The sequence below is a fragment of the Rhipicephalus sanguineus genome, chromosome 10 (assembly GCF_013339695.2).
Source record: "Rhipicephalus sanguineus isolate Rsan-2018 chromosome 10, BIME_Rsan_1.4, whole genome shotgun sequence".
Taxonomy (NCBI): Eukaryota; Metazoa; Arthropoda; class Arachnida; order Ixodida; family Ixodidae; genus Rhipicephalus; species Rhipicephalus sanguineus.
In genome coordinates, this window is record NC_051185.1 from 151,460,275 (window position 1) to 151,485,220 (window position 24,946).

The window sequence follows — 24,946 nt, forward strand, 5'->3', positions numbered from 1 at the left end:
AGAATAATTTGAGCTAACACAAAAAAAAAATGCAGGAAATTTTTTTTGTTAGCAGGTACATGTAAAATATAGACGCGCGCGTACAGCCGTGCTTGAAGAAATAGGGGGTTCCTGACACCTATGACGTCACCTAGCCTTACATGAGTTTCGCATTCATACATGCAGCAGCGACATAAAAAGTAAACAATAATAGAATACCATCAATCGTTCGGGGAGGTAAAAAAGCGGGAATAGCCAGCAAAAAAGGAACACATAATAAATGCAATGTAACATCACTTTAAAGGAGCACTGACACAAAATTTTGAAGGCGAGATAATCAGTGAAATAGATGTATGTGGAGCCATACACAACGTCTACGAAATATCAAGGGCCAATATAGCCTAGAACATATTTAAAATCAATTTTAAAGTGCATGCCGCGCGACTGAGCGAGATGCGAGCACCTCGCGACGCCGACATCAACGCGGCGGATATGTAAACGAACCTACGTCACGAGTTTGTGTTGGCTGGTTGCTGATTGTGCCCTTGCGCTTGTGCTACCTGCCATTTCTTCCTCCGTACCTGCGGCTTTGCGTGTGCTGGTTGCGCTCCCTTCCGCTGTTCGCTCGTCGTGCCATTTGGCAGATGTTATGGCCCGCTCACGCTAGCGGCAAGCCTGCCGCAACGGCGTGGTGCCGCAGAACATCGGCCCTCGCCGCACGCGCGAGAGCTGTCCCACGTGCACGGCAAGCTTCTCCGGCGAGGCATTCGCGCCTCCGAAAAACATAGCCGCACTGCCAAAAGCGGTTGTCGTCCTCTTCGAATCTATCAAGCGGCCGCCGTGCGCTCTGTAGCGTGTAAGCTTCCATTTGCTTTAGATTCATGCCCTTAAGCTTCGACTGCAATGTATTCGTCCCGATTCGGCGCCGTTTTTGAGAGCGATAGTCAAATAATCGATGCTGTAGGGTTAAAGAGTCGAAATGGGCGCTTCCGAATGCTCGGAGGACATAGATTACGCGTTTGATAGTTGTTTCTAATCCTCCATAGCTGGCGCCACTTGACCTAGTGCCACCTTGGGGACACTTTATTTGTAGGGGTGTGCGAATATTCGAAAGTTTCGAATATTCGTCGAATATTACATCCGAAATATTCGTATTCGATTCGAAACTCATGTATTCGAAAAGTTTCGAATATGCGATTCGATTATCATGCATAAAATAACTCGTCTTCCACATTTCTGCTGCGTTCGTATAGCTAAAACCATTGCCGAGAGGACAATAAAGTTGTTTCCATCCAAACAATAAAGTTGTTTCCATCCAAACAATAAAGTTGTTTCCATTGCCGAGAGGAGCGACAAACATCGTAAGTACACGGAGGCACGATATCTGCCTGCGACGAGCGCCCCAATACGTATGATTTATTGCTGGTGCATCTCCGACGTGCAGCGCTCTTGGCGATCATGTAACCGTACATTTTCAATATTATGCGGCCGTAACGTGCCGCACTACCACTCGTTCATTATGCGGAACCACTTCTGAAGAAAGACAGTGACCCATGTGACTGGTGGCGGACTGTAGGCACATTCAGATAACCCAGTCTGGCAAAGCTTTGCCCCATGTACCTCCCTATACCAGCCACTTCTGTTCCAAGCGAGCGTGCCTTTTCAGTGGCAGGGGGGGGGGGGGGGGGGCTGATCATGTGGAGCAACTCATATTTCTTCATGATAACATCTAGTCATTACTTTCATTGTGCCGTGATATTTGCTTCTGTTGTGATGTGCATTGTGCTAGCCTGGACATTGTGTTCTGGAGATAGCAGTGTATGTTGTGTTGCCAGTCAGGCTACTGTTTTTTTTTTTCAAATAGCTACATGTTAAATAAAATATTGTTACTGTGGAGGCATTTTTCCTTTGATATTCGATATTCGATTCGATATTCGAAGGGGGATATTCGTATTCGATTCGTATTCGAAAAATTTGATATTCGCACACCCCTATTTATTTGGTTTTACGCGACGCCTTTTTTAATGGCGGACAGTCTGAAACTCTCTATTGACTGCTCGAACCATGCCTGGCAACGACACGGACGACGTCCGCACTTCTAGCGTGAAAAACGCGGATCAAAAAGCAAGCACCTCGAAGCATCCCGCGTCAGACGAACTGGCGTAGCAGACGAACCGAAAGTGCGGCGCCCGCCGCACCCACTCTCGCGCGTCGCCTACGTCACAATTTTGCGTGGTCACGAAGCCAGCTGTGGTTACCCGTCGTACGGAAGCAGTGCTGCCTAGCTCGGTGCTCTTTGAAACCGAAACTGCGACTGGGCGCTCTAAAAACGTCTCTAAATAAATAACCATCGCGCACTCGCGCAAACGAGGTTGGCAGCCGTGATAAGTGGATCATAAGCTATCTATTGGAACAAAAAAAAAACAAGGTGCAAAATTTTTGTGTCAGTGCTCCTTTAACGTGTAGAAAAAAAAAAGAAAGTATGAATTTTATTTTTCCATAGTACACCAACTGCCCAGTTAAACGGAGTATCGATGCTTCGTCAAACGCGAAAATTGACCGTCGTCGTTCCGGGGCGGCGTCGGCGTGAACACGAGTGATGCATAAAATCATCACGTGATGACGTCACCGTATGACATCATTATGACATCACAGATCGCCAGAATTTGTGAAGGCATCGTGGCATCACTAAGACTCAATTATGGCGTCACCATGGCGTCACATACCGTGAACTCAAATGGTGAAGTCATCACATGACATTGTTGCTTGGTCAAAAGGTGGGCCGATCTTGGAGGCAGTGCAAAACCACGTTAGTTGCAGAGAGCTTTCGAAAAGGGCGCGGTAAGATCGACTAAGAACAAGAAGATCGCTTTCGCCTTCGAGTCGTCCTAGGCGAATGCATAAGGAACCCTGTGGGCTTTTATTCCACTCAAGAACACCGAAAATTCGTGATCTTGTACGCGCGTTTGTGAACAAAATTGGAAGCGACACTGATTTACTGAAATACAAATCGAGGAAGAATTTCAGACAGAACAGAAAAGGGCGTCACTCGCAACTAGCTTTATTCTCAGAAGATCAGGGACATACATACCGTGCAACCATGCGCGCGCCCATCGCCTCACATGCTCGTCAAAATACACGCGATAAGAATGACAAAATGACAAAAACAACTTAATCGAAAGAAGATTCCAAGAAACTAAATTCACCACCACGCAGAACAACAGATGTGTCACTTACACACGTATCTGTCTTTTTTTAAATGTAGTATGCTTCCATGATTTCACGCGCTAGGGTATCATTACTCTTCCCAAGAACAGATGCACTGGAAACAGAGGCTCACACTTGCAGGAACCGCAGTGCACGGGCGAATGTGCTGAAAGTTTATTTTTTAACGGAATGTTCACGCTCCCTAATTCTGTCGTTTACGCACCGGCCTGTTTGGCCGATATAAAGCCTACCGCAACTGAGCTGGATCTCGTACTTCACGCCAACCAAGCAGGCGACATACGGCCTTGCGTGCCTCTGTTTCTGTTAGGCTAGTTGGTGCATCCCCACAGGGGGAGGGCCTCTCCCCGTGTGGGGATGCACCAACTAGCCCAACAGAAACTTTCACTAATCCTTGACTTTCTTTTCTGGCAGTGGCACTCGCACGTCGATGTTCGTATACCCTGGTTTGTACCTTGGGTCAAGAGCGCACGATAACTGACTGCCGGAGCGGATCTCAGAGGCCACATAGAAAGAAGCGCATGGTTGAGATCTTCTCCGCTAGGTGCCACAACCACCCAGCTGCTCAGAAGAAAGCCGTCTGCCCTTTCAATGAACTCATTCAATTGATTTCCGTTACTTACTGTCTCAGCCCTTTTCTTAAATAAACTTTTACTCCGATAGCATATGTATCCAGTATAACTCTTAGCTTGAACGAGAACTTAGATTTCGTAGGAGTTTTATTTTTCACAAGACTTCTTTTGAATATACGAAAATCTGGAAGTAAGCGCCACACCGGAATCGTTTGGATAAGAAACAAGAGCGTCACTCGGTGCTCGTGCCACGGAAAGATTATTCGGGACAAATAAATATTCTGTGCACGTTATATTTCACCAGTGTTCTCTGAGAAGCCAATTGTAAGTAGTGTAATGTTAACCGAAAATTGCCTTACAACAAAAAATATCCATTTCAAAATGACGTACAGCTTAGTTTTGACACAACGAACGTCAATAGAATGAAATTCTCGATTTAATGAAGTATATCACTTTTCAGAACGTAATACCCATAGAATACTATATATTTTGAACCTTATAGTATTAGAAGCGTGTTATCTGTAACTTCAGTGCAACAGAGTTTCACTGCTGCTCCAGAAGAAGACCAAGGCCATAAGTTGAATGTCCTTCTGGGACCAGTGGTCATATGGTTGAGTTGCACGAAGGTTTTGCAAACGCTTATCCGATATAACCAAAATGCGTTGGACCTGCATTTCTTTCAGGTTCACACGCGACGTTCGGTCATTATGAAGGGGACTTTCGCCGGCACAGGATCAAGCAGGGGTCACCGGATCTCAGGTTAAAAAAAAAGATTTTTTTCGGGTTATTGAAATGAGTTTTTCGTACTGTCGTGCAGTTCACACATCCTTCCGGCACTTTCTGGGCGAAAAAAGAAGCTTCTGGCGACTACGCTTTGCTTAAAAGGCCGAATTTTAATGTAACGATGTTTCGATATAACGTTTAGCAGAGCGTTGAATTGGGCTATTTGGTAGTCGTTCATGGTTTCTTTGTTGCGCTGCAGGTGACGACACGTGCACTGTGTCCCTGTATCGTCCTATCGTCCTCGTCTCGTCTCCTGCAGCGCAAAAAAGAAACCATGTTCGATATAACGAAGTGCTTGCTTGCAATATAACGAATTGCTTTTCCCACTGCTTACTTTCATGGATCCATACCAACTGGCCCAGCTATCTACACTTCTTTAACGAAGTGAATTGCCGGTTCATCCGACTTCGTTTCATTGAGGTTCAATTCGATTAGAAAAAAGAACCTACAAATTTCAGAGCCGGGAAAGGAACAACATCAAACTATCTAGTTGCGATCACCATGGTGCTTATGAAACAGCATACTGGCGGCTCACGTGAGAGTGAAGATTTTGCTCAGCATTCTAAAGAATAAGGCCTGACATTAAGGCCTTTAATTCAGAACGCACCGTATATCCAGACGACGGCCACGATTCCATACAGCGCAACAATGGGCACAGCCAGGCCGCCGACATAAGCGTCGAGCAGGTAAACCATGTAGAAGCCATTCTGCAGTAGTTTGAAAAGTTCTTACCAAAACATAGAGGACTAAGCTCATATTTTACTCGCAATTTACAAGCACAATTAGACTCCCTAATGCACCATGCTTCATGTGTTCGCCAATCACACTCAAGTCAACAAATTGACTTGGTTTTTTCTGTTCTTATCTTATTACTTCCATATCTCATATTGAATATTCCAAAAAGAACATGTTAATAATTGACTCTTGGCACTACTGATTTGGAAGGTATATATACACTGACTGGCCGTATGTGTTGCAATAACCACACTGCTCTCTTCTAGGTTTCACACTTTTAATGTTCTGAGCGCAGACTATATTTTGGGGAATGGGTGATTTCTGTAGCACACGGCAAACGGAGATTTTCCTCTGCCGTACATCATACTTAGATTACTTTGGATACTTTTAAATACGAAGGATTTCTTAGCGAACCTTTTTTTACTTTGAGCGTTTCTATCTATCTATCTATCTATCTATCTATCTATCTATCTATCTATCTATCTATCTATCTATCTATCTATCTATCTATCTATCTATCTATCTATCTATCTATCTATCTATCTATCTATCTATCTATCTATCTATCTAGCCGCCTACGTCTGGGTCCTCTCATGATCCTCTCCTTGACTTGGTGTAGACCGAAATTGGCATGTGAGGGTAAGATGATTTGACGAATATGATATGACTGTCGGGTCATGGCATGCATAACGTGAAAATCCTGTCACGTACATCGTCAAACTCTTTCCTCCAGACACGTGTGGCAAATACCTGTTTACCACGGACCGCGGTGTACGGGTATGCGCCACAGGTGGTTGACAGTTTATATCTACCCAGGAGCGGCGAGAACAGACATTGGTAATTTAAATGCGAGAGCGTTAAGAAAAACTGACATCGGCAGCGTTCACCGGACGAATGGAAAGAATAAAAATATTAGGATCCCAGCAGGAATCGAACCCAAGCATTCTGCGTGGCAATCAGGTTTTCTACCGCAGAGCCACGCCAGGTCTATATACTGGTTTGAAAAAAGAGCTTATGATGGCGTAATGTCGGTGTAACGTCAATTGTGCTAGTGGTGCTGGCTATCTAATTTTAGAAGCAAGCACTAAACACTACATATGTACTCTTACGATACAGGCGTCATATCAGATTAACGCCTGTAGTTCCAGTGTTGGCTCCGCTTTTCTAGCAGTCTAATAAACATTATATTTGTATTCCTATGATTCAGCAAGCTATATTGAAGCATTGCTCGACCCCGGAGGAATGCATTTACGAAAGTTACGTATAATATTCCCATGAATGCACCATAAAGTGCACATAGTTTCGATAATACTGACGTATGTACTCTAACGTGAGGGCTGGCGTTACGTCACACAATAAGTTACCCTTTAAACACCAGTGTTGTCGACGTGCCTGGTAAGCCCAGGATGTGCACACAGCTACTACACTTACAAAAACACGTCGATCCACCTCGTAGCGCTTGGACCAAAGCCATAATATACAGCATAGAAGTACTCGCTGATTGCTTCGCATGAAACCGATTCCCACAATGGGTGGAATCTGCCGAATTTTTGTTAGATTCGCAGTACCCCATAATTCACTGCTTCACTTCACATTGCCGACGCGAAATTAATTTTCTCGTGAAAACACATCCGTATAGGAACCATAAGTGTAAGATAAGGAGGGGGAAAATGAGACGTGGGGCAAAACACGACATTCTGACCTACACTCTAAAAAAAAAGGGAGCGAGAATGGAGCAACGGCCTCTGTTCCTCCTTCGGAGCAGCTACTTTCTCCTTTGCGGACGATTTACTCGTCGCGCCCTCTTGCGGCAAGCGCCAAGGGAGAAACGTTTCTCCTCAACCACGTGACTTGCGCGCGCTCGCATGCGCACGCCGAGTTATGGCGCGTTCACACTGAGACATTCGGCGGCTAGAGCGCGCGGAATCCGCTTCGGCGGCAGCGAGATCCGCCGGAAAAGCGCTTCCCGCGCCAATCGGTCGAGGACCGATTTTTGCGGCAGCTGCCGCCGGATTCCCTCACCGCGAACCAATCGGAACGCGAGTCGAACATTAAAAAAAATGGCGGCGCGCTTGTGATATCGCAGTCGTCGAAGCCCGCAGCAACAGCGAAGTCTTTCGTAATCATCCTGTAGCTCTCGACAACTGCCAAGTGTTGTCGCGATTAGCATCTTTGCAATACATCATCGCGGTCTCGCAAAACGGGTAGCATTATCTCGGCTCGACCAAGCTTCTCGCGTCTTGCGAATCAGGACGAACCAACCACAACTGCTTGCGTCGTTTCTTTTGTTCTGCGAATGCATGTTTCTCCTCCTCAGACATCGCCAGAAAGTTTCTTTGCAGCAGGCCCAGCATTTCGACGACCCTGCTCCTGTTTATGCGCTTCGCCATAACGAAAGGCGTACACAACGCAGAGCGCGTCGATGCCAGCGTTCCTTCGCGCAAAGGGACGACGACAACTAGGCGCCCTAGTTTCGGCGGTGCGGTTCCTATGCGGTGTGAACAATGTTGAATTTCGGCGGCGCGCGAATTCCGGTCGCTGTGGTCGGCGGATTCCCCAGTGTGAATGAGCCATTACATCGTGATTCCGTGCTGCGGAAAGCGGACGCTTTTTCGCGCTCGCTCGGCAGTCTCAGACCAGATTATCCAGTGTTACCGATCTCGGCCAGTCGCGTGCAATTACTTGTACCTAGGATTGATGCTAGCAACACACGAGTGACGTTCATTGTTTTTGTTCTATGTGTTGAGTAACGTGTGTGGCGTTTTTTTTTTCCTTTTTTTATAGGTTCGGCGTGTGCGCGATGTGCCGCATACTTTCGTGTGTGTCGTGTTGTTTGTATACGTTTGCGCACGATCTGCTTGTCATAAATACAGTAAGTCCCGCTTCACAAAACAGTCTTGTTTTAATGAACACCTTAGACTGCACACCAATAATTCAATTTTTTCCGGCGTTAACATACTTGGCAAGAGCACGCGTTTTTAGTTTTACACAGCACTTATCAATACAACAAACAATATAAAGAAGCATGAAAGTTTATTTTTACAACATTTTAGCAAACGTGATACCACTGGACAGCGTCTGGGTATTGTACTCTTGCACTCCGCTAGTTGCACGTTAAGTTTTTTTTTTTATTTGAACAGTTTCTTGTGAAAATAAAGATGTTATGGCGGACCAGCCAATTCATTGCTGCGCAACGAACCAGGCGCCGAAATTTGTACAGCTTCTTTCAGATCGCTTTTCTTTTACGCTTCTCTTTGGGCTTTATGGAACTTTCGGCCAGGCTGTGAGCTAGGCACGGCGATACAAAAACATGTCTTCTCTGCAATAAACCCGGAGGCCCGTAGTTATGCCACTAAAATCGGCGTCGGTGGAGCATGTATACGTGACAGCCCGTTGAGGTTGCGGCGGCCTCCTTGTTTTCGCTTCCCTTATGTCCGAAGCGTACTGTTTTCAACGGATATCCCAAAGGCCAGGATTTCATTAGGACGAAGCAGCGAACACCAACTGAAGGTGCGTGAGAAGATGTCTCTGGTGTGGATCACGCGCACTGGTACCTACGGAGAACTTAAAGGCGAGGATCGCGTTAGGACGAAAGCTGGGAAAGCCAGCCGAAGGAATGCGTGGGAAAAGGTCTCCCGGATGGATCACGCGCGGACACAGCCGCCAAGGACGGCGGGGAAAGCCAGCCGAATGCGAGGGAAGATGTCTCCGGGATAAGTGGCTAGTTATTTGAGAACAGGAGAGAGAAGGCGCTTGTTTCTGTCTCCCTTATCGGGAACATAGCTAAGCGCCTTGCTTGGTGGTGAAGTGGTGGTTCACGCGCGGACACAGCCGCCAAGGATGGCAGAGAAAGCCAGCCGACGGAAGGCGAGGGAAAAAGGTCTCCGTGTCGTCACCGTCAGTAAAGTGAAGGAAACTAGAGGGATGCACATGTACACTTTTCGCTTCGGCTATTTACTTTTCGAATATACATAAAAAATAGAATACACACAGAAGGTACTGTCATCAATATTACATAGCTAATGGCTTATTCGATATTCAACATCGCTAAGTAAGAGTCCAAATCACAAACTAATTTCGCTTCTGCACGTAAAAGACAATAAAGTCCGAATTTGCTTCTTTTGTGCTCGAGTCGCGTACGTCTTCCTTTCGCCCAAGCCAAGGATCGACTGCCCCGAGCTCTAGGTCGTCTTCGTCGAAATCCCTCTCCCGAGATTCCTTGGGGTCAATTGTGGGAGAGGAGCCTTTCCTCCTGCCGCGCCGGTGCGCACGGTGTTTACATTGAACTTTGCGCGGCGCCGGGACCATGGGGCCCGCGCAGGGGGCAACTTCACGTTCTGCTGTAAGATACGGGGGGCCCGCTCACGGGGGCGGCTTCGAATTCGCACTGTCTGGCGACGTCTTCTTTTGGCGCAAATTCACTTGGCATTTGGTTATTCAACGAAGTCCATTTGAATATGCACACTCATGACACTCCGGGATAATTGCCTGTTTATTAGAGAAAAGAGAAGGCGCTTGTTTCTGTTTCCCTTATCGGGGACCCGGCTAAGCGCCTTGCGTGGTGGGGAAGGGGTGGTTCACGCGCGGACACAGCCTTCAAGGATGCCCGCCCGGTTCAAACAGCGCCCGTAAACAAACACAGCATTCCTCCTTTCTTAACGAAAGCAGGATATGATTGTGTACACCTGAGGATTTCGAATAGTACGAGCGGCACGTCTTACTGCGTTGGCACTATCCCTCGAAGCTCCACTGCGAGCACGTCGCTGTGTGCGCGGTCACAGCCGCAATGCCCAGCTGTTGTGTGCCAGGATGCAAGTCGCGCGGCTCACAAGGAGTACCAGCCACCTCCTACCATTTGTAAGTAAATTTACTTATTCGGTGGACGCGTTAGAGTAGAGGCCAAGCGAATTCGCATAGTGGCAATCGTTCTGTAGATTTATAATATAACATGTTATGCTGCGTGTATACATTACTGTGCAATACATATGTTGTGTAACCATCCATTATCAGGTTTCCCAAAGATGCCGTTCGTCGGACAAAGTGGATAGAAGCAATTTGGCCCCCGCATATTCGCCGGGAACCTGCCAAGGAAGCTCATGTTTGTTCGAAGCATTTCTTAGAGGAGCATTTTGATCGCACGTCCGCGTTCAAAGTCCGCCTACGAGAGCATGCAGTTCCTACTCTCTTGGTGTGAATGAATGAACTTTGGAACCGATTTCCGTTCTCTTATACATAGTTCACGATTTATATTTTTCTCTCTCTGGTAAACGATCTTGATACCTGTATGTCGCTAGCATTATAGTGGTAAATGATGGTAAAAAGGATTGACATACAATAAATGTTATAATTCAAAATAAATAAATAAGCAATTAAATAAATAAACAAATTATCATGCACCAGTTCATATCTATTCAGGCTTCCTTCTTTTGACATCACTGACGAAATTATATTTTTCTCTTAAAATTTAACAGCACATACTCATACCTGTTAGTACTCTGTGCACGAATTGGTGGGGTGAAAAAAAAAAAAACTTAAGGTAGCAATTTCATAACCAGCATCTAGAAATTTAGATATAAACGTGGTAATCAAAAGCAAGAGTTTTGTAAGTGCCTCTTGCATCACGTATACATGGTTAATTTATATTGATATGAAGTAATGCAACCCCTGTGCCATTGTTATTTCTTTTCTTGTTTTATTTTTTACATCCGATGTACAATTGTAATACTAAGTTTTTAATCCCCCAGCTACCTCATCCAGTACAACAAGGTGATAGAGCACCTGATGCAGCAAGCACCGATTCATCCTTTGATTCCCCTCAGCTCATGCAAGGTTGCGCTGAAGGCTTGCTGCTGCTTGCACAGGTAAACACTTCACTTGATCATTATAATATGCTTACAGGCCAAGTTATGCTTGAAGCAGCCACTCAACAATAAAATATTGTGGTTGTACTTGGTGCATTAGAATTCAATGTGTATTTGTACAATGCAATGCAAATAAAGCAATATGCAGAAACTGTGGGAATGACAGTTATATTGCACTCATTCCTCCAGTTTCAATGCCTCGCTTCATCTGTAATGCTTTGTACAGCTTTTCATGAAGGCATTTTTAACTAGCAGTGATATATAACTATCAGGTTGCTGCAACTTCTCATGAAGGCCTCCAAGCTTGCCTCTCCACACCTGCATCGCCTGACTTAGCTGCAGGCTTCCACGGGCAGTCCACACTCCAACAGGTGCACATCACTTTTCCCCTCTCGTTTTTTTATTATTAAGCTTATTAGCTCACTACTTTGAACACTTTGCTGAAGAGCAAACCACTGAATAGCATAGGTATTCTTGCTTTTAGGAAGCCATGGATATACAGCATGAAAGTGCAGATCCAATCAGTTTACCTGACCCAGATCCCTCCAACCTAAGTGCCAGTCATTTCATCGAGCCAGCACTTGTACAGGTGAAAATTCACCTCTGTTCTACTCATTAGGCATGCTTGTCCTCTGTTATAAGTAAACTGATGTTACAGTTGATGTAGAAGTAAAAATTTCTAACACGTGCTCTTTCTAAAAGACTCCCATGGATATTGGTGAGGAGAGTGAAGCAAAGGCCAGCATCGCCACACCAGGTCCATCCGGCCAAGTTGCTGGTATTCAATGGGAGCCGGCCCATGAGCAGGTAAACACACACTTCCACGTGACATAAATGTTGAATGATATACCAAGTGATACCTTCTCTAGCTGAGGCTTTACTAACATAATATGCACTTTCTCTTTAGTTATGTGGTTGCAGTGTCCTGATAAGAAGCAATGCATGTACTAGCCCACCTCAATTTTTCGAGAAGCAGTATGGGAAACGTGCGGCACCTACAGATGGCGCGACAATGCAGTGCGCCAGCGCGCCGTCAGCGCCGCGAGTGGCCACTCAGTTGTCAAGTGTCGTGCTACGAAATCTCGTCTCTCCTGCTGCGCCCGCGTTTTGTGGACGTGCGTGTGCGCGATGGCGACTGGTGTTATAAAGTCGCCGGCTTCAAGAACGTAAACAGCGCAGGGTTTTTTAGAGCCTCCAACGAAGAGAAAGAACACAAATTATGCCGCAGCAGGCACGTTTTCGACGTGACGGAAGAGAGCACGGTCGGACAGAGTATTCTAAAAGGGAGATGCGTGCAACAGGCCAACGTGAAGCAGGAAGCATATGCCGTCATCATCGAGCTTTGTGCACGCTTTTTGATCATTTTACCTGCTTATTACTGAGTAAACGATGGCATTAACGTCAAACCTGTGCTGTAGCGAGATGATGTCTTGAGGGCAACCGAGTGCGATCGGCGCAAGTAGTACGTACGATCGCCTCCCGTGTTGCATTTAGTGATGCCGTAACATTGTGCGAAGCTTTCTATACTGCAGTTCCGTTTGTGGACGTTGCTCGGGCTGCATGAGTGCTTGGGTAAATCTGTTACGTGTCATCTTTGTAAGCGATATCTTAGCCGTCACGTAGCATAAAAACAGCGTGGCGCGGCACCGCTTGCATGCGCAGCGCTATCAAGGGGCAAATGTAATACAGGTGTAATAAAACTTAAAATTCGCGCGGTCCCCGATGCATTGTGCCTCGCATCCGGCTCTTGTTTCTTACTGTTCCCGTTTATGAACTGCGCTGTCTGCTTATACGTAGGGCGTACTAATAACATTTTTTACCTGCAAATGAGCCTGACTGACTGATGCTCGCCTTTATGTGCCTATGAAATTGTGTGAACTGCGGTCCACGTAACAATAACGCACGTACAGCTAAGCGACGGCGTCCAGTAATTTGGAAATATGGTCATCGCCACGAACTGTTGTTCTGGTGCACGTAACTTTAAGTGCACGCGCTCTGTGATATGCATATGTACTTTTCAGCATTAATTACTTTAGACTATCAACACCAAAAACACGCTTTTTCAATTGCACCGCCCAGAGGCCAGGTGTACCTTGAGTAATCTCTTTTCCAGCTTGATGCTTACTATAGGCTGGTCACCAGAGCTCACTGCAACTGTAGGGGTGGTATTGAAGGCCACTGCAAGCATGCAGCAGCAGTTGTAGCTTTTGTCAACAGTGAAGAGTCAGCGAAACTTCAGCTATCGCCGAAGTTTTGCGGTACGTCGGCGGAAAAACAGCAGGAGCGTACGGAGAAGCTGGATCCGTCGATGACATTCTGCCAACAAAATGTACACTGCAGACCCGAAACCATTTTGCCGGCTGCCACTCGGTTCTGTTTGCACACTGTAAAAATACCGGTTCACTTGTGTGGAGCGTAAATTCACAGCGAACTAGCTACAACGTGCACTTCATGACCATGCACAGGATCACTTACTTCACACGCCGTACGCTGCGAATCCACCGTTCCCGCTGGTCTATAGGAGGCTTTCTCGCCCCGGAAAACGGAAGAAATTTGTTCCAGGAGGGCATTTCTTATATCTATTAGCGCAGTTGACGACGCAGCAACTCATGCGCGACATTGAAAAACTCCTCTAACGGCGTGACACGGCTCGGCGCGTGGAGCGGCTGCTGCACGTAGCACGCCAATTCGTTTCGTTCACTCCCGCATAGCGGCGCCACCAGCTCAGTGCACGTTCCCCATAGTTCAATTATTTTAGTAGTTCAATTATAGTTCAAAATGCTATTAAATGTGCGGCAGTACCTCTTAAAACTGGCTATGCAAGCCCCTGTGAATATCAGCATTGTCAGAATTACAAATAACCGTTTTTTTATTAAGATGGTATCACCTACTTCCACAGGAATTACAAAGGCCAGAAGACATGCCGGCACCATTTGAAACACCAAGAAAAAGAAAGCAGGCAAAGGTAAAGAAGATGAACAAATGCAAGCTATCAGACCAAAGCAATGCACGTGTATACATCAAGAGTAGCACAACCAGTCCCAATATTTAGTTCAGTAAACTAATAAAATAACAAGTAACAAGACAAGAAAGGGTGTTAAAGTCATAATTTGATCAAAGCAACGCATGTAAACTGTACATGCCATGTTTATCTGCATGACATACAAATCAATTGATGACTGCAATATTAAATGACGAATGACCTGTGCTCCAAGTTATAGAAAATGGTTGGCTAATATCGATGAGGTCTTTTTAGAGGCGACCAAGATATGATAGTACAAGGTTGTCCTACATTTGAATGTTTTAAATACCATAAGTGCAAGTGTCAACAGAAGGAGCAGGAATAAGGAAAAATTATGGCTCAATGTCCAAATTCCCTGGCTCAGTCATATTGTTATTAGAAGTGTTTCAGCCTTTCACAAGTGACGCACGTTACCACCTGACAAGTTAGTGTTTTGTTCCATCTGGTTTTGCATTGTAGGTCGACACCCCTGAAAAGGCTTTTTTGCGTGCTCGCACAGCAAGACTTGCCTCAGAGCAGCAAAGATCAAGGAAAGCAATCAAAAGACTTCAGCAGTCCAAGAGGCGCCTTAAAAAACAAAATGCCGAATTGAAATCAGTTTTGAAAACACTAACCAAAGAAAACATTTTGCTCAGAGAGCAGGTTTCAGTGCTTGACACTCTAGGTGCAGCAAATCAGCATCTTTTGAAACGACAGATCGCAAAACAGACAGGACAACACCCCCGAAAGTATTCACCTGAGCTAAGGGCTTTTGCTCTTACCTTGAACTTCTACTCTCCTCGGGCATATCAATATGTAAGGGAAGTCTTTGACACATGCCTGCCACACCCTCGAACATTAAGAAAATGGTATGAGAGTGTTGAAGGAAAAGCGGGATTCTCTAAAGAGGCTGTGACTGCATTAAAATTGAAATGCTTAGAAACTAGCAGTCGAGGACATCAAGCTGTATACAGCCTCATAGTTGACAAGATGTCAATTAGACAGCAGGTACAGTGGCAAAGTGGTCACTTTGAAGGCTATGTAGACATGGGCGCAGGAACCGAAGGTGACTGCTTGCCACAGGCAAAAGCCGCCTTCGTGATAATGGCTGTCTCCATTAATGGCCATTGGAAAGTTCCTCTTGGCTACTTCCTAGTTGATGGGCTTGTAGGTGAGCAGCGAGCGAACTTAGTTAAGCAGAGCTTGCTGACAGCTCATGAAGCAGGGGCCATGATTGTTTCTCTGACATGCGATGGTGCGCCAGCTAACATTGCAATGCTTCAAGAATTAGGTTGCAATTTTGCAGATATTCAGAACCTTCAAACAACCTTCAAGCACCCAGCTACTAACGAACCAGTTGCAGCTTTTCTTGATCCCTGCCACATGCTAAAGCTGGTGAGAAATGCCTTTGCACACCACAAATATTTTATTAACCAGGATGGAAAAGTTGTATCGTGGGCGCACATAGAAGCACTTCATGACTTGCAAGATAAGGAGGGAGTGCATCTGGCAAATAAGTTGCGAAGGGCTCACATCGAGTGGCAAAGGCAACCAATGAAGGTCCGCCTGGCAGCCCAGATGATGAGCCTATCCGTGGCAACAGCAATTGCTGAATGTAGGGCAATGTGCTTGAGAGGATTCGCAAATTCGGAGGCAACTGAGGAATTTTTAGTGATTATTAATAACCTCTTTGACATACTCAATTCCCGCAGCATGCATCAGGGAGGGTGGAAAAAACCAGTCAATGAACAGAATGTAATTAACATCAAAGAATTGTTTGACAGCACAATACGATACCTTTCCCTCTTGAAAGAGCCTGCAAACAGAAGAAATTTAATAGAAACGGGGCGGAAAACTGGCTTTTTGGGCTTCATAATATGCATGAACAGTCTGTTAGCCATGTATGATTTTCTCATTTGTAAAAAGAAGATACTAAAGTACATTCCTGGGCATAAAATTTGCCAGGATCATTTGGAATTATTTTTTGGCTTAATTAGAGCACATGGAGGGCACAACGACAACCCGACATCCCAACAATTTCAAGCAGCATTTAAAAAAGTGATCGTCCAAAATGAACTGTCTGATGTTGTTTCTGGCAATTGTCAAGTGCTGGACCGCATAACTATACTGTCATGCAGCTCAACCAACAGGCATTCAGCAACAGAACTGCTGAATGCCACCATTCAGAGGAGGCAGCTCTTGTCTGAAGAGACCGTTGAGCATAGTTATGTAGTCAGCGAACATGATTACTGTGCATCATTCGAACACATAAGTGATTTTGGAAGTCGGGCTGTTGCCTACATTGCTGGCTATGTGGCAAACAAGCTGGGCTCAAAGCTGATGTGTGCCCATTGTAGTGAAGCATTGTTTAGCACTTCAGGTGCAGCAGACACTGCATTCATTCAAAGGAAAAGCAGGGGGGCGCTTCACTACCCATCTAAAAGTGTCCTTGAAATTTGCAAGAAATCAGACTCTCTTCTTCGATGGGCTGTGCACATGAAGATGTTAGCATCAAGATCACTCTTGCAGGACCTTGTACTCCAAGTGCTTGAATCACTGCAGCATAAACAACTCTTTGCAGAACTGCACACACACATGTTTGATAATTCACCACTGGAGAATCACTATGTCCATCTTTTAAGAAGTGTCACAGAGTCTTACTTGAATGTGCGCCTATATCATGTCGGTAAGCAGACAACGCAAAGTTTTCACAGCAGTCAGGTGCGCCAAATGTTCACAAAACTGACCCAGTTTAAAGGGCAATAGCATTCCATTCGAACATTTAATTGGCTAAGTAAAAATATCGTTTTTTCTATCTTCCCTATGTCTCTGCTATCTGCTTTTGTAGTCCAAATCAATGTTTCTTATGTGTGATGATGCTTTTATGTGTGATGCCCTAACGTCTAAATGCAGCTGAGTATACTGAGATGTTCTGTGCTTGCCTCTCGTTTCAATGCACAATTAATCAATGGATATGTTTATAATTGGATGAAATGACTATGACATCCCACACCTGAATGGGTGTAATGCACCAAAACTGTGTTTTGGGTACACTTTATGTTCATTACACTGAAATGATCATGTGCCCTTCTCTCAGAATTAAGCCCACAGAAGTCTAACACTTGTGTGTACTCCCTATTGTATTGGTATTCATATTGCACACCACTTCTTACTACAGGTTGGCGAACTCACTCATGAGTCCACTCACTCAGAGTCGAGCCGCGAGTCTGAGTAAGTCTGCGTGAGTAATATTTTGGTGAGTCCGAGTGAGTCCGTTTGAAGAAAATTTTCATGAGTGTGAGTCCGAGTAAGTTAGGCTCAGGAAAAAAGTTTGGCGAGTCTGAGCGAGCCCAAAGCACAAAATATATTTCTTTAGTGAGTCTTGAGTGAGTTCCACTGTTTTTGCCGAGCTATCTACTAGTCTTCAGCATTACTATCAGCATTACCTGAATTCACGTTTATACTCACGTCTACTCAAACCTATTCCAAAGCAGTGACGTTCATGCCCCATTTAAATGTTTATTGATCAGAGGCGCGAATTGCGGATGGAGATGCCTTCACCTACCCACCTCGCCAACTCTTCTAGGGAAGTTCTTGATAAACACATCTTATGTTTTTATCCTTTCAAGAAAAATGACTGTACTGGTTTGCGAGCACTCACTATTCGAAGGTACTGTATCAAAAGGTGCCCGGAAGAGCACCGATAACGTGAGGTATTGGCGTTAAAGAGCAGTGACAGCATGGTTGAAAAAGCTAATTCTAGGCTGACTCATGAATAAACTCACTCGGAGCTTAGTCAGACTCGGATCAGGCTGTGAGGGGTGAATTTGAGTTCGAGTGAGTCCGGTTGAAGAAAATTTTCGTGAGTGTGAGTCCGAATGAGCCCTAAGCGCAAAAAATATTTGATAAGTGAGTTTGAGTGGGCTCCACAAGTTTTGCTGACCTATGCTTCTTACATCCGTATTCAGTCTCTAATTTGCATTTGAATGGTACACCTACACCCTCCCCGAAGAAGGCTTGAAATACATGCTGCCAATGCTCAACAAAAGTGATTCTTTTTTTGTTTTTAAAGACTAACAACGTGACAGATTTTTCGGATTGCTATAGTCACAAATATTTGTGGTAAAATATTTTTGCACGTCACTGAATAGTAGATGTACTGCTCGATGTGTACTTCACAATTTTCCTCCGTACTTGTACTTGTCATAAGTGTCATTAAAATGTGTTTTGCTCCTTCTGTCTTGAGTTCTAAAATAATTTGGTCACCATCGTTCGAACGGCTTTGTCCGACGCGCATTCAACGAGGTGCACCTGGTGACCTTGTGCAGGTGTGAGTAGACATTTTAACGAGTGTTGCTCTAATACAGACAATACTGCGAAAAGCGAGCATCTTAAGCGAAGCAGAACAGGTAATTTAATGCGCACAAGCATGCCGTAACTGTAAAGGAACATGAAAAACAAGGTTCAATTACAGTCTTGAATAAGGACCTGCGGGCCGCAAATGCATCGTCCGCTGTCATAATTACCAACACCGCATAACTGTCACTGACCTGCAAGGCATTCATTGAACAGATTCTGGAGCACAGTTGCTATCTTCTATGATGGCTCTTCAGCATGATTTTGCTGGACACTGCAAATCCAAAGTAAGTACGTATACGCGCGCTCGTTCCACGCTTTCTAGTTCAGAATTCTGGTTACAGCCACCACCGGGAGAACACCGCGTAGCTAACAATGCGGCACAAAGAATGGATGCTGTCGTACAACTGCAGCACGCCACGGTTAGGTGCGAGGCCCACGAAAACGCGCACACCGCCGCTGAACCGCCGGACCGATGCCGCACCGCACCACATCAATAACAAAACGCCGCCATTGTGCCCAGTGAATATGGCCGCCATGACGTCATTTCCTCCACACTTTTCCCGCAGCGCGCCGGCTGGGCATGCCCTCTCCTCTCTTTCCTTCCTCCGTGATTGAAAATAAAGAAATCAAATTTCATCTGTGGCCGCTGTCGGAAGATGGCGCTACTTCAAAATGTCATCGGAATGGTATGAACGGCTCTCAATGTGGTCGTTTTCGCACTAACTTATTCAACTCTGTAATTATATCGTTCATTATTATGCAGCATTGGATTAACTGGTGCGCTTCGCTAAGCCATAGCTACTATTTAATAATGTCGGCGTATATTGTGACGCAGCCATGAAATCGTAAAGAGTTGAAGAAAAATGACGCATCTTTGTGCCACCATGGTCCACTGTAATTCAGTGACTATATAAGGGCCAGCGCTTCGTAGAGGGGTATGTGTAAACGTCTGTACGTATGCGTCTGTAGTGAATTGTTCGTGTTGTAGGTTTTATACATGCGAATGAATTGTGTATGTATTGAATTCAATGTGCGTACTATGTGTCTGCCTAGTGAATGTGTGCGTATTAATAAAAACTGTATCAACTTTCCGGTGTCCTTGAGTAATCCGTGAATGGGCCTACCTCCCCGAAATGCCGTGTGCAGTATCAACGTACGCCGCCTCAGCCAGAAACAACTTTTTTTTTAGTATTGTTTAATCCCTCTAGATGGCGCCAGCTACCACCTACTTCGCGGCCGCGGCGCTCTCACAGCTCTACCTACTTATATGAAGTTGAACATCTATCTATCGACACTATGCTCTGCTGCGCCGGGATTGTTTTGATGCGACCGAATGTAAATGTTGGAGGCACAAACGCGTGGATAACGTCGCTACACCGTGTGACGCTTCGACAAATAAAGACAGCAAGCCTAACGTACAGTCTCCGGGTGAGAGCCCCTTTGTAGTATCCGTCTCTTTTAAAGTGAACGCCGTCTCGCTGGCCGAGCGAAACGTACGAGTTCCGTCGTTCCGTTTCGCGAGGTTTTCATCACTACAGGTTTGTCTGCTTGATTTTATTGTCATAGCGTTCGATAATAAGCTCAGCGGGACCGTTTTTTGTGATTGCCAGTGCAGCACACTCTTTATCAGTCGAGAATCGATGCACTCGCTAGGCCTAAATCTATTGCTCGCTTCTCTGGCTTGGCGTCAGCCATCTTGATTTTGACGGTTTCTCCATTGAAAAGGGAGGAACGGTTTCTCCATTTGAAGACGAACATTGGGGACATCGCCGTTTCTCCCTTAAAGGAGAGAGGATCACTCCATTTTTTTTAAGAGTGTAGATGTCATGTATGCCGGAAACAAAGAAGTACCTTGGCATTGTTCTTTATTTCATCGACAAGCGCCAGTATTTGGGAAACTTCGCGATTGTTCGAAGAGTTCATGCGGGAAACAATGCGCGGTTGTTGCCAATGAGCTATTAATAGAGGAACAAAGGTTGAAATTCTGCTCGCGGAGAATTTCGGAGCCCTGCGTGCAGGTACTCCTGCGCAGCGCAACAGCTTAAGTATTTAAGTTATTGCTTTGTACCGCAAGCTACATTGCTGGCGGAAGTTTGGTTCTGTAAGGGTCATGGGCTAAAAAAACATTTAATTAAACTCCTGCATTTGAAAGGGGTAAAACGCGAAAAAAGGCGTTGAATAGGCATAGAAGATTATTATTAGAGGAGTAATTGAACTACTCTTATTATATATTATATTTTTTGTTTAGGATGGTGCAGACGTACAAGAGAAAATGATTTCGACCTTTTCGGGATGAAAGCAACATGAAGCCGTTCATGGCAAGATTCTAACATCGATGTTGATTACGAAAATCTCCAGGTGTCGTTATGAGTTCTACTATAAATGGAGATTCTTAGAATAATTTTTGTCCGCCCGATTTTCGGCCAATCCACCTGTTCCGATGAGTGCCCATAATGTTTGGGGTGTTATCATATTCATCATCAATTTTGTAATTTTTTTATTTTCCAGGTGAATGGGCCAGTCAGGCTGTGCTTTTTGTCCTTCATACCAAACCACGTACCTACATCACTCTTATGTTCCTCCCACGTGGTTGAATAAACTCGAAATCAATTCCATTGGCGCTGCTGCGAAGGATGTTCGGTGTACCCAAGGATATTCTCCAGAGACACGTCACGGAATAGAAAGAATTTCGTAAACAGTCGCTTCACAAATGGGTGTGTGAATCGGAATGACGACTTTTATATCAAGAAAAAGAAAAGCATTTCATCAAACTCAAAGAAAACCTGGCAGCGCTTGATTTCCAAGCATTTATGAAGCACTACCGCGCCATTCAGTGGTTGGATTAATAATAATACATGTCCCAAAACCGTGATACGATGATGAGGGACGCCGTAGGGGAGGGCTCCAAAAATTTCGACCATTTGTGATGTTCTTTAACGTGCACTGACATCGCAGAGACACGGGCCCCGAGCATTTCGCCTCCATCAAAATGCGACCGCCGCGGCCGGAATCTATGGTTGTATTCAGTGCGAGGAGTGTAAGGAACGGGTTGGCTGACAGGGCCAGCGGCTGCCTGAGACGCAGTTAAGGCGCTCGAATATACAAGAACTAACTTTATCATCAAGTCCGGGCGCCTCAAGGAGCATCAAAACTAATGGAAATGTCGCGCATCCCCACCCTCGCTCGACCTCGCTTTCGCTTCGGCGCTGCTTTCTGGCGTAACTGGCAGGTGTCGCTAGCACTCGGTGAGATAGCAGTCCGTGAAACGACGGAGCATGTTATGAATCAATGTGAAGATATCCACCCAGGTGTGTGTTTGGGCTCGAACCTACATGAAGCTTTGGGTTTTAGGGACAACCATGGAAAGATGAACACGTCCATGATAGAAATAAGTAACAGGCTCTTAAAGTATTGGTGGCAGTAAACTAGAGAGAAAGGACAAAAATAAACACTGGGAAAAATGTGGCCGTAAGCGCCAGTATGCTGGGCTGTAAATTTATGTTTGTTTTTACTCTATGCTGGAATTGAATTAATCGAAGTAGACAAGGCATTAGGCCAACTTAAAAAAAAAAAGAATGTTTCTTTTTCTTTTTCTCGAGCCTGGTGGCGCACGTCACCGTCCCCTTACAACGGGGACGCTCATAGCATCCATCCATCCATACCTCATCCATTCCTCTTCCGACTGCGCGGGCGCTCACGGAGTGAGTTTCAAGTGCTACGCCTTGAAGAACTGAACCACCTATATTTCCCACTATGTCGTTTTGCCTCATGGCGTGCTTCATTGCCGCTCTGGTTGGGGTGAACTGAGACATTTGCGACATTTTTTTTCTTTGTTTCTTGAACATTTCAACAGCGGGGGCATGTTCATATTTGTACCACATGACTTGTGCCCGAAAGTTCCAGTTCAGTTGTTTTATTTTACTGAATGAAAATTTAAGAAAAAATTGGAGGACGCTTCAGCTTTGCCTGCAAGAGTAGAACGCGGCAGCGTAATCGGGCCCCGTGCGCATCGCCTTCAACCACGCCGCAAGGAAAGGTACGTTTCTGTGCGTAACGTTGGCCGTGTCAAACTATCCTAGAATTCCCACTACAAGTGAAGTTGCGAAGTGCTCACTACGCCATAATTCTTCCTTTTTCCAATTGGCCAACTAACCACTACGCGTCCGTAAAGTGCCACGCGAACCTGCGCACTTTGTAATGGGTGGGCAGCTTTAAACCACACAGTCGTTGCGCAGTACGCACGTTTTTACGCATGATGTAAATCTACGAGTGGGCCACGCAATATTACATGCGTTAAGGAGACTCTTTCCAGTAAATGACATTGTTATAGCCTTTGTTTTTATGAAACAGCTTCAAGCATGGGCATGGCTCCGTGGTAGAACATCTGCGTGCACGCAGAAGCGCGGAGTTCAATTCTCACTAGGACCGAATACTTTTTATTTCCTATTTATTTGCATCTATCTCGCATTTTCGCTCACGGAAAACGCCGATCTCTAGCTCACTTCTGACGACGCCACCGCAGACATCAGAATTTCTGCGAAACAAAGTCTTTAACGCAATCGCAATAATATTCACCATTTGAAAATTTCTCACACGTTTTGCCCCGAGTAATTAAGGTATGAACTTTTCCGAGTGGAGTCACCCGATTTGCCTGTAAGATAACTCATGAACTTATGCCGTTACAAAGTTTGTCGATAGTTAATTGTTGAGTTTCGAGAGGAATTTCTGGATGAAAAAAGCATGGTTGTAAACAATGGTTTGTATGGACAACCTGCAGGCTTTATTTAACACAAAGGCAAGTCTATGGTAACAGGGCAATACAGTCTACAAGAAGGCATTACGCAGACAGCCTAAATCCATTTTTATCAGCGTTCACAGTGTTTAGAAGACATGATTCGAACTGCATAAAAGTGGCGTACCTGGGAAGACAGTAGGCAGGAAAGCAGGAAGCAAATCAGGCAGTAAGAGAGCACGAAGAACGTTTTCTTGGACGGCAGCCGAGCTTCCAAATCAGCGAGCATCTCTTGAAGTGCGCTGTTAACCAACACCATCTGAGGGAAATGTGGAGAAAAAGCTTGTGCTATCGTCAAAGGGAATGCAGGAACACGAACTCCTGCGAATCCCTAGCACAATTCTAAGGCATCTGCATCACGTTCGCGGCGTTTATCACTCGCGTTACACGCATTTGGTTTGGCGTTATGTCGATATGGGAATCAGTCATAGAGCTTCGTGTTTATTAGTAAGAAACGAATCAGCTGCGAAGTAAGATCAGCGAGCATCTCTTGAAGCGCGCTGTTAACCAATGCCGGATGAGGGAAACGTTGTAATTAAAGCGTAGTCTAATGGATATGGTAGTGCGATCAGCATCAAGCCACGAGATATAGCTTAGAAGAGTGTGAGTGTAGGCCGATTAATGATTACCAAAGGTAACCGCGAAACCACACGGGACACACAAGGAGACAACACAAAGCGGTACTGACAACTCTTCATTGAATGAAAGAACTACGTAGATGAGAGAAACGTGTGCACCGTGCAACAACAAAAAAAGACAATAAAAACACAGGGCAAATTTCAACAAGAGTGGGCAACAGATGCTAGATGGGCTTTTTGGGCGCAGCAGCAACAGTAGACGGAACGCAGCATCGTCTCACGCGCATTGGTTTTGCCACCTTGCAGAAAATACAGCGCAGAACTTCGATCCTGCTGCTACGTCACGGCGACGAAAGTTGGACCAACGCCCCCCTAAGTGGCCACCACTTTGAACTCCAGAGGGCGACGGACGTTAAAAGTACCTGCGGATCCTGGATTCCTCGCTTCCTGGGCGCCGCAGCGGCAGTAGACGGCAAGTAGCATCGTCTCACACGCATTGGTTTTGCCACCTTGCAGGTTGGTGTTGATTTACCTAGCACTTTTTAACCTTAAATTAACAGTGTCCCCTGCTGCTGCTGCGCCTCTGGTTGACCATTGCCCGCTGTTGTCATGAATGAGTGTTTGGCATGCAAGGGCGACACTCAGCCCGAAGAAATGTCACTCTAATGTACAGTGTATAAATATGCGTATCGTGTTGGTAAATGTTCGAGAATTACTGTGGCTACCTTTCGTAGTAAAGGTGAGTGTTTGAAGGGCACATGGAAAAGTGGAACGTTTCAGACAAGTTAAAACAAGGGGGCGCTTCATCTAATCTATCTGACAGCCAAAGACTCGAAGCTTAACCAGCTACATGAAAAGATTTTAGCACTTTTTCCGTTAGTACCCAAAGTGGACGCTTTGTCGGAAGCTGTGAAAACCATTATTGGCATCGAGGCATCCATCCAACTACTCTCTGATAAGTGCGGCAAAATACTTGCGAATATCGACAGTCAGGGCACTGATTTTGCGGCCTTGAGGAAACGTGTTGAACACCTACAATATAAAACTGCTGATATTGCTCC

General features: G+C 45.3%; 2 protein-coding genes across 4 annotated transcripts in view; one reads left to right on the top strand and one right to left on the bottom strand.

Moving 5' to 3' along the window:
* The window catches only part of LOC119372594 (sodium- and chloride-dependent glycine transporter 1-like), a 58,744-nt gene extending 35,181 nt beyond the window's left edge, over nt 1-23,563 (bottom strand). The window contains exons 1-2 of the mRNA XM_037643075.2: nt 23,435-23,563; nt 5,167-5,266 (exon numbers count right to left, since the gene is read on the bottom strand). Of these exons, the coding sequence (XP_037499003.2) occupies nt 5,167-5,266; nt 23,435-23,536 (202 nt within the window). The 5' untranslated portion in view covers nt 23,537-23,563. The remainder of the gene's footprint in view (nt 1-5,166; nt 5,267-23,434) is intronic.
* LOC119372595 (THAP domain-containing protein 6-like) lies at nt 10,032-11,884 on the top strand. Of its 3 annotated transcripts, XM_037643076.2 has the most exons (5): nt 10,032-10,151; nt 10,305-10,482; nt 11,039-11,155; nt 11,428-11,526; nt 11,640-11,884. In XM_037643076.2, the coding sequence occupies exons 1-5, from the start codon at nt 10,081-10,083 to the stop codon at nt 11,772-11,774; spliced, it is 600 nt and encodes a 199-aa protein (XP_037499004.1). In that variant the 5' UTR covers nt 10,032-10,080; the 3' UTR covers nt 11,775-11,884. The 3 variants fall into 3 exon arrangements, with proteins under 3 accessions (XP_037499004.1, XP_049275904.1, XP_049275905.1); XM_049419947.1 differs by lacking the exon at nt 10,305-10,482 and having other exon boundaries at nt 10,038-10,151; nt 11,640-11,883; XM_049419948.1 differs by lacking the exons at nt 10,305-10,482; nt 11,640-11,884 and having other exon boundaries at nt 10,038-10,151; nt 11,428-11,538.
* Nucleotides 23,564-24,946: the final 1,383 nt, after the last annotated feature.

Excerpts from the sequence above, each read along its gene's own strand:
- LOC119372595 (XM_037643076.2), top strand. The coding sequence starts at position 10,081 with ATGCCCAGCTGTTGTGTGCCAGGATGCAAGTCGCGCGGCTCACAAGGA. Across the intron at positions 10,483-11,038 it reads ATGCAGTTCCTACTCTCTTG|CTACCTCATCCAGTACAACA; the intron begins GTGTGAATGAAT and ends TTAATCCCCCAG. Across the intron at positions 11,527-11,639 it reads GGCAGTCCACACTCCAACAG|GAAGCCATGGATATACAGCA; the intron begins GTGCACATCACT and ends TCTTGCTTTTAG.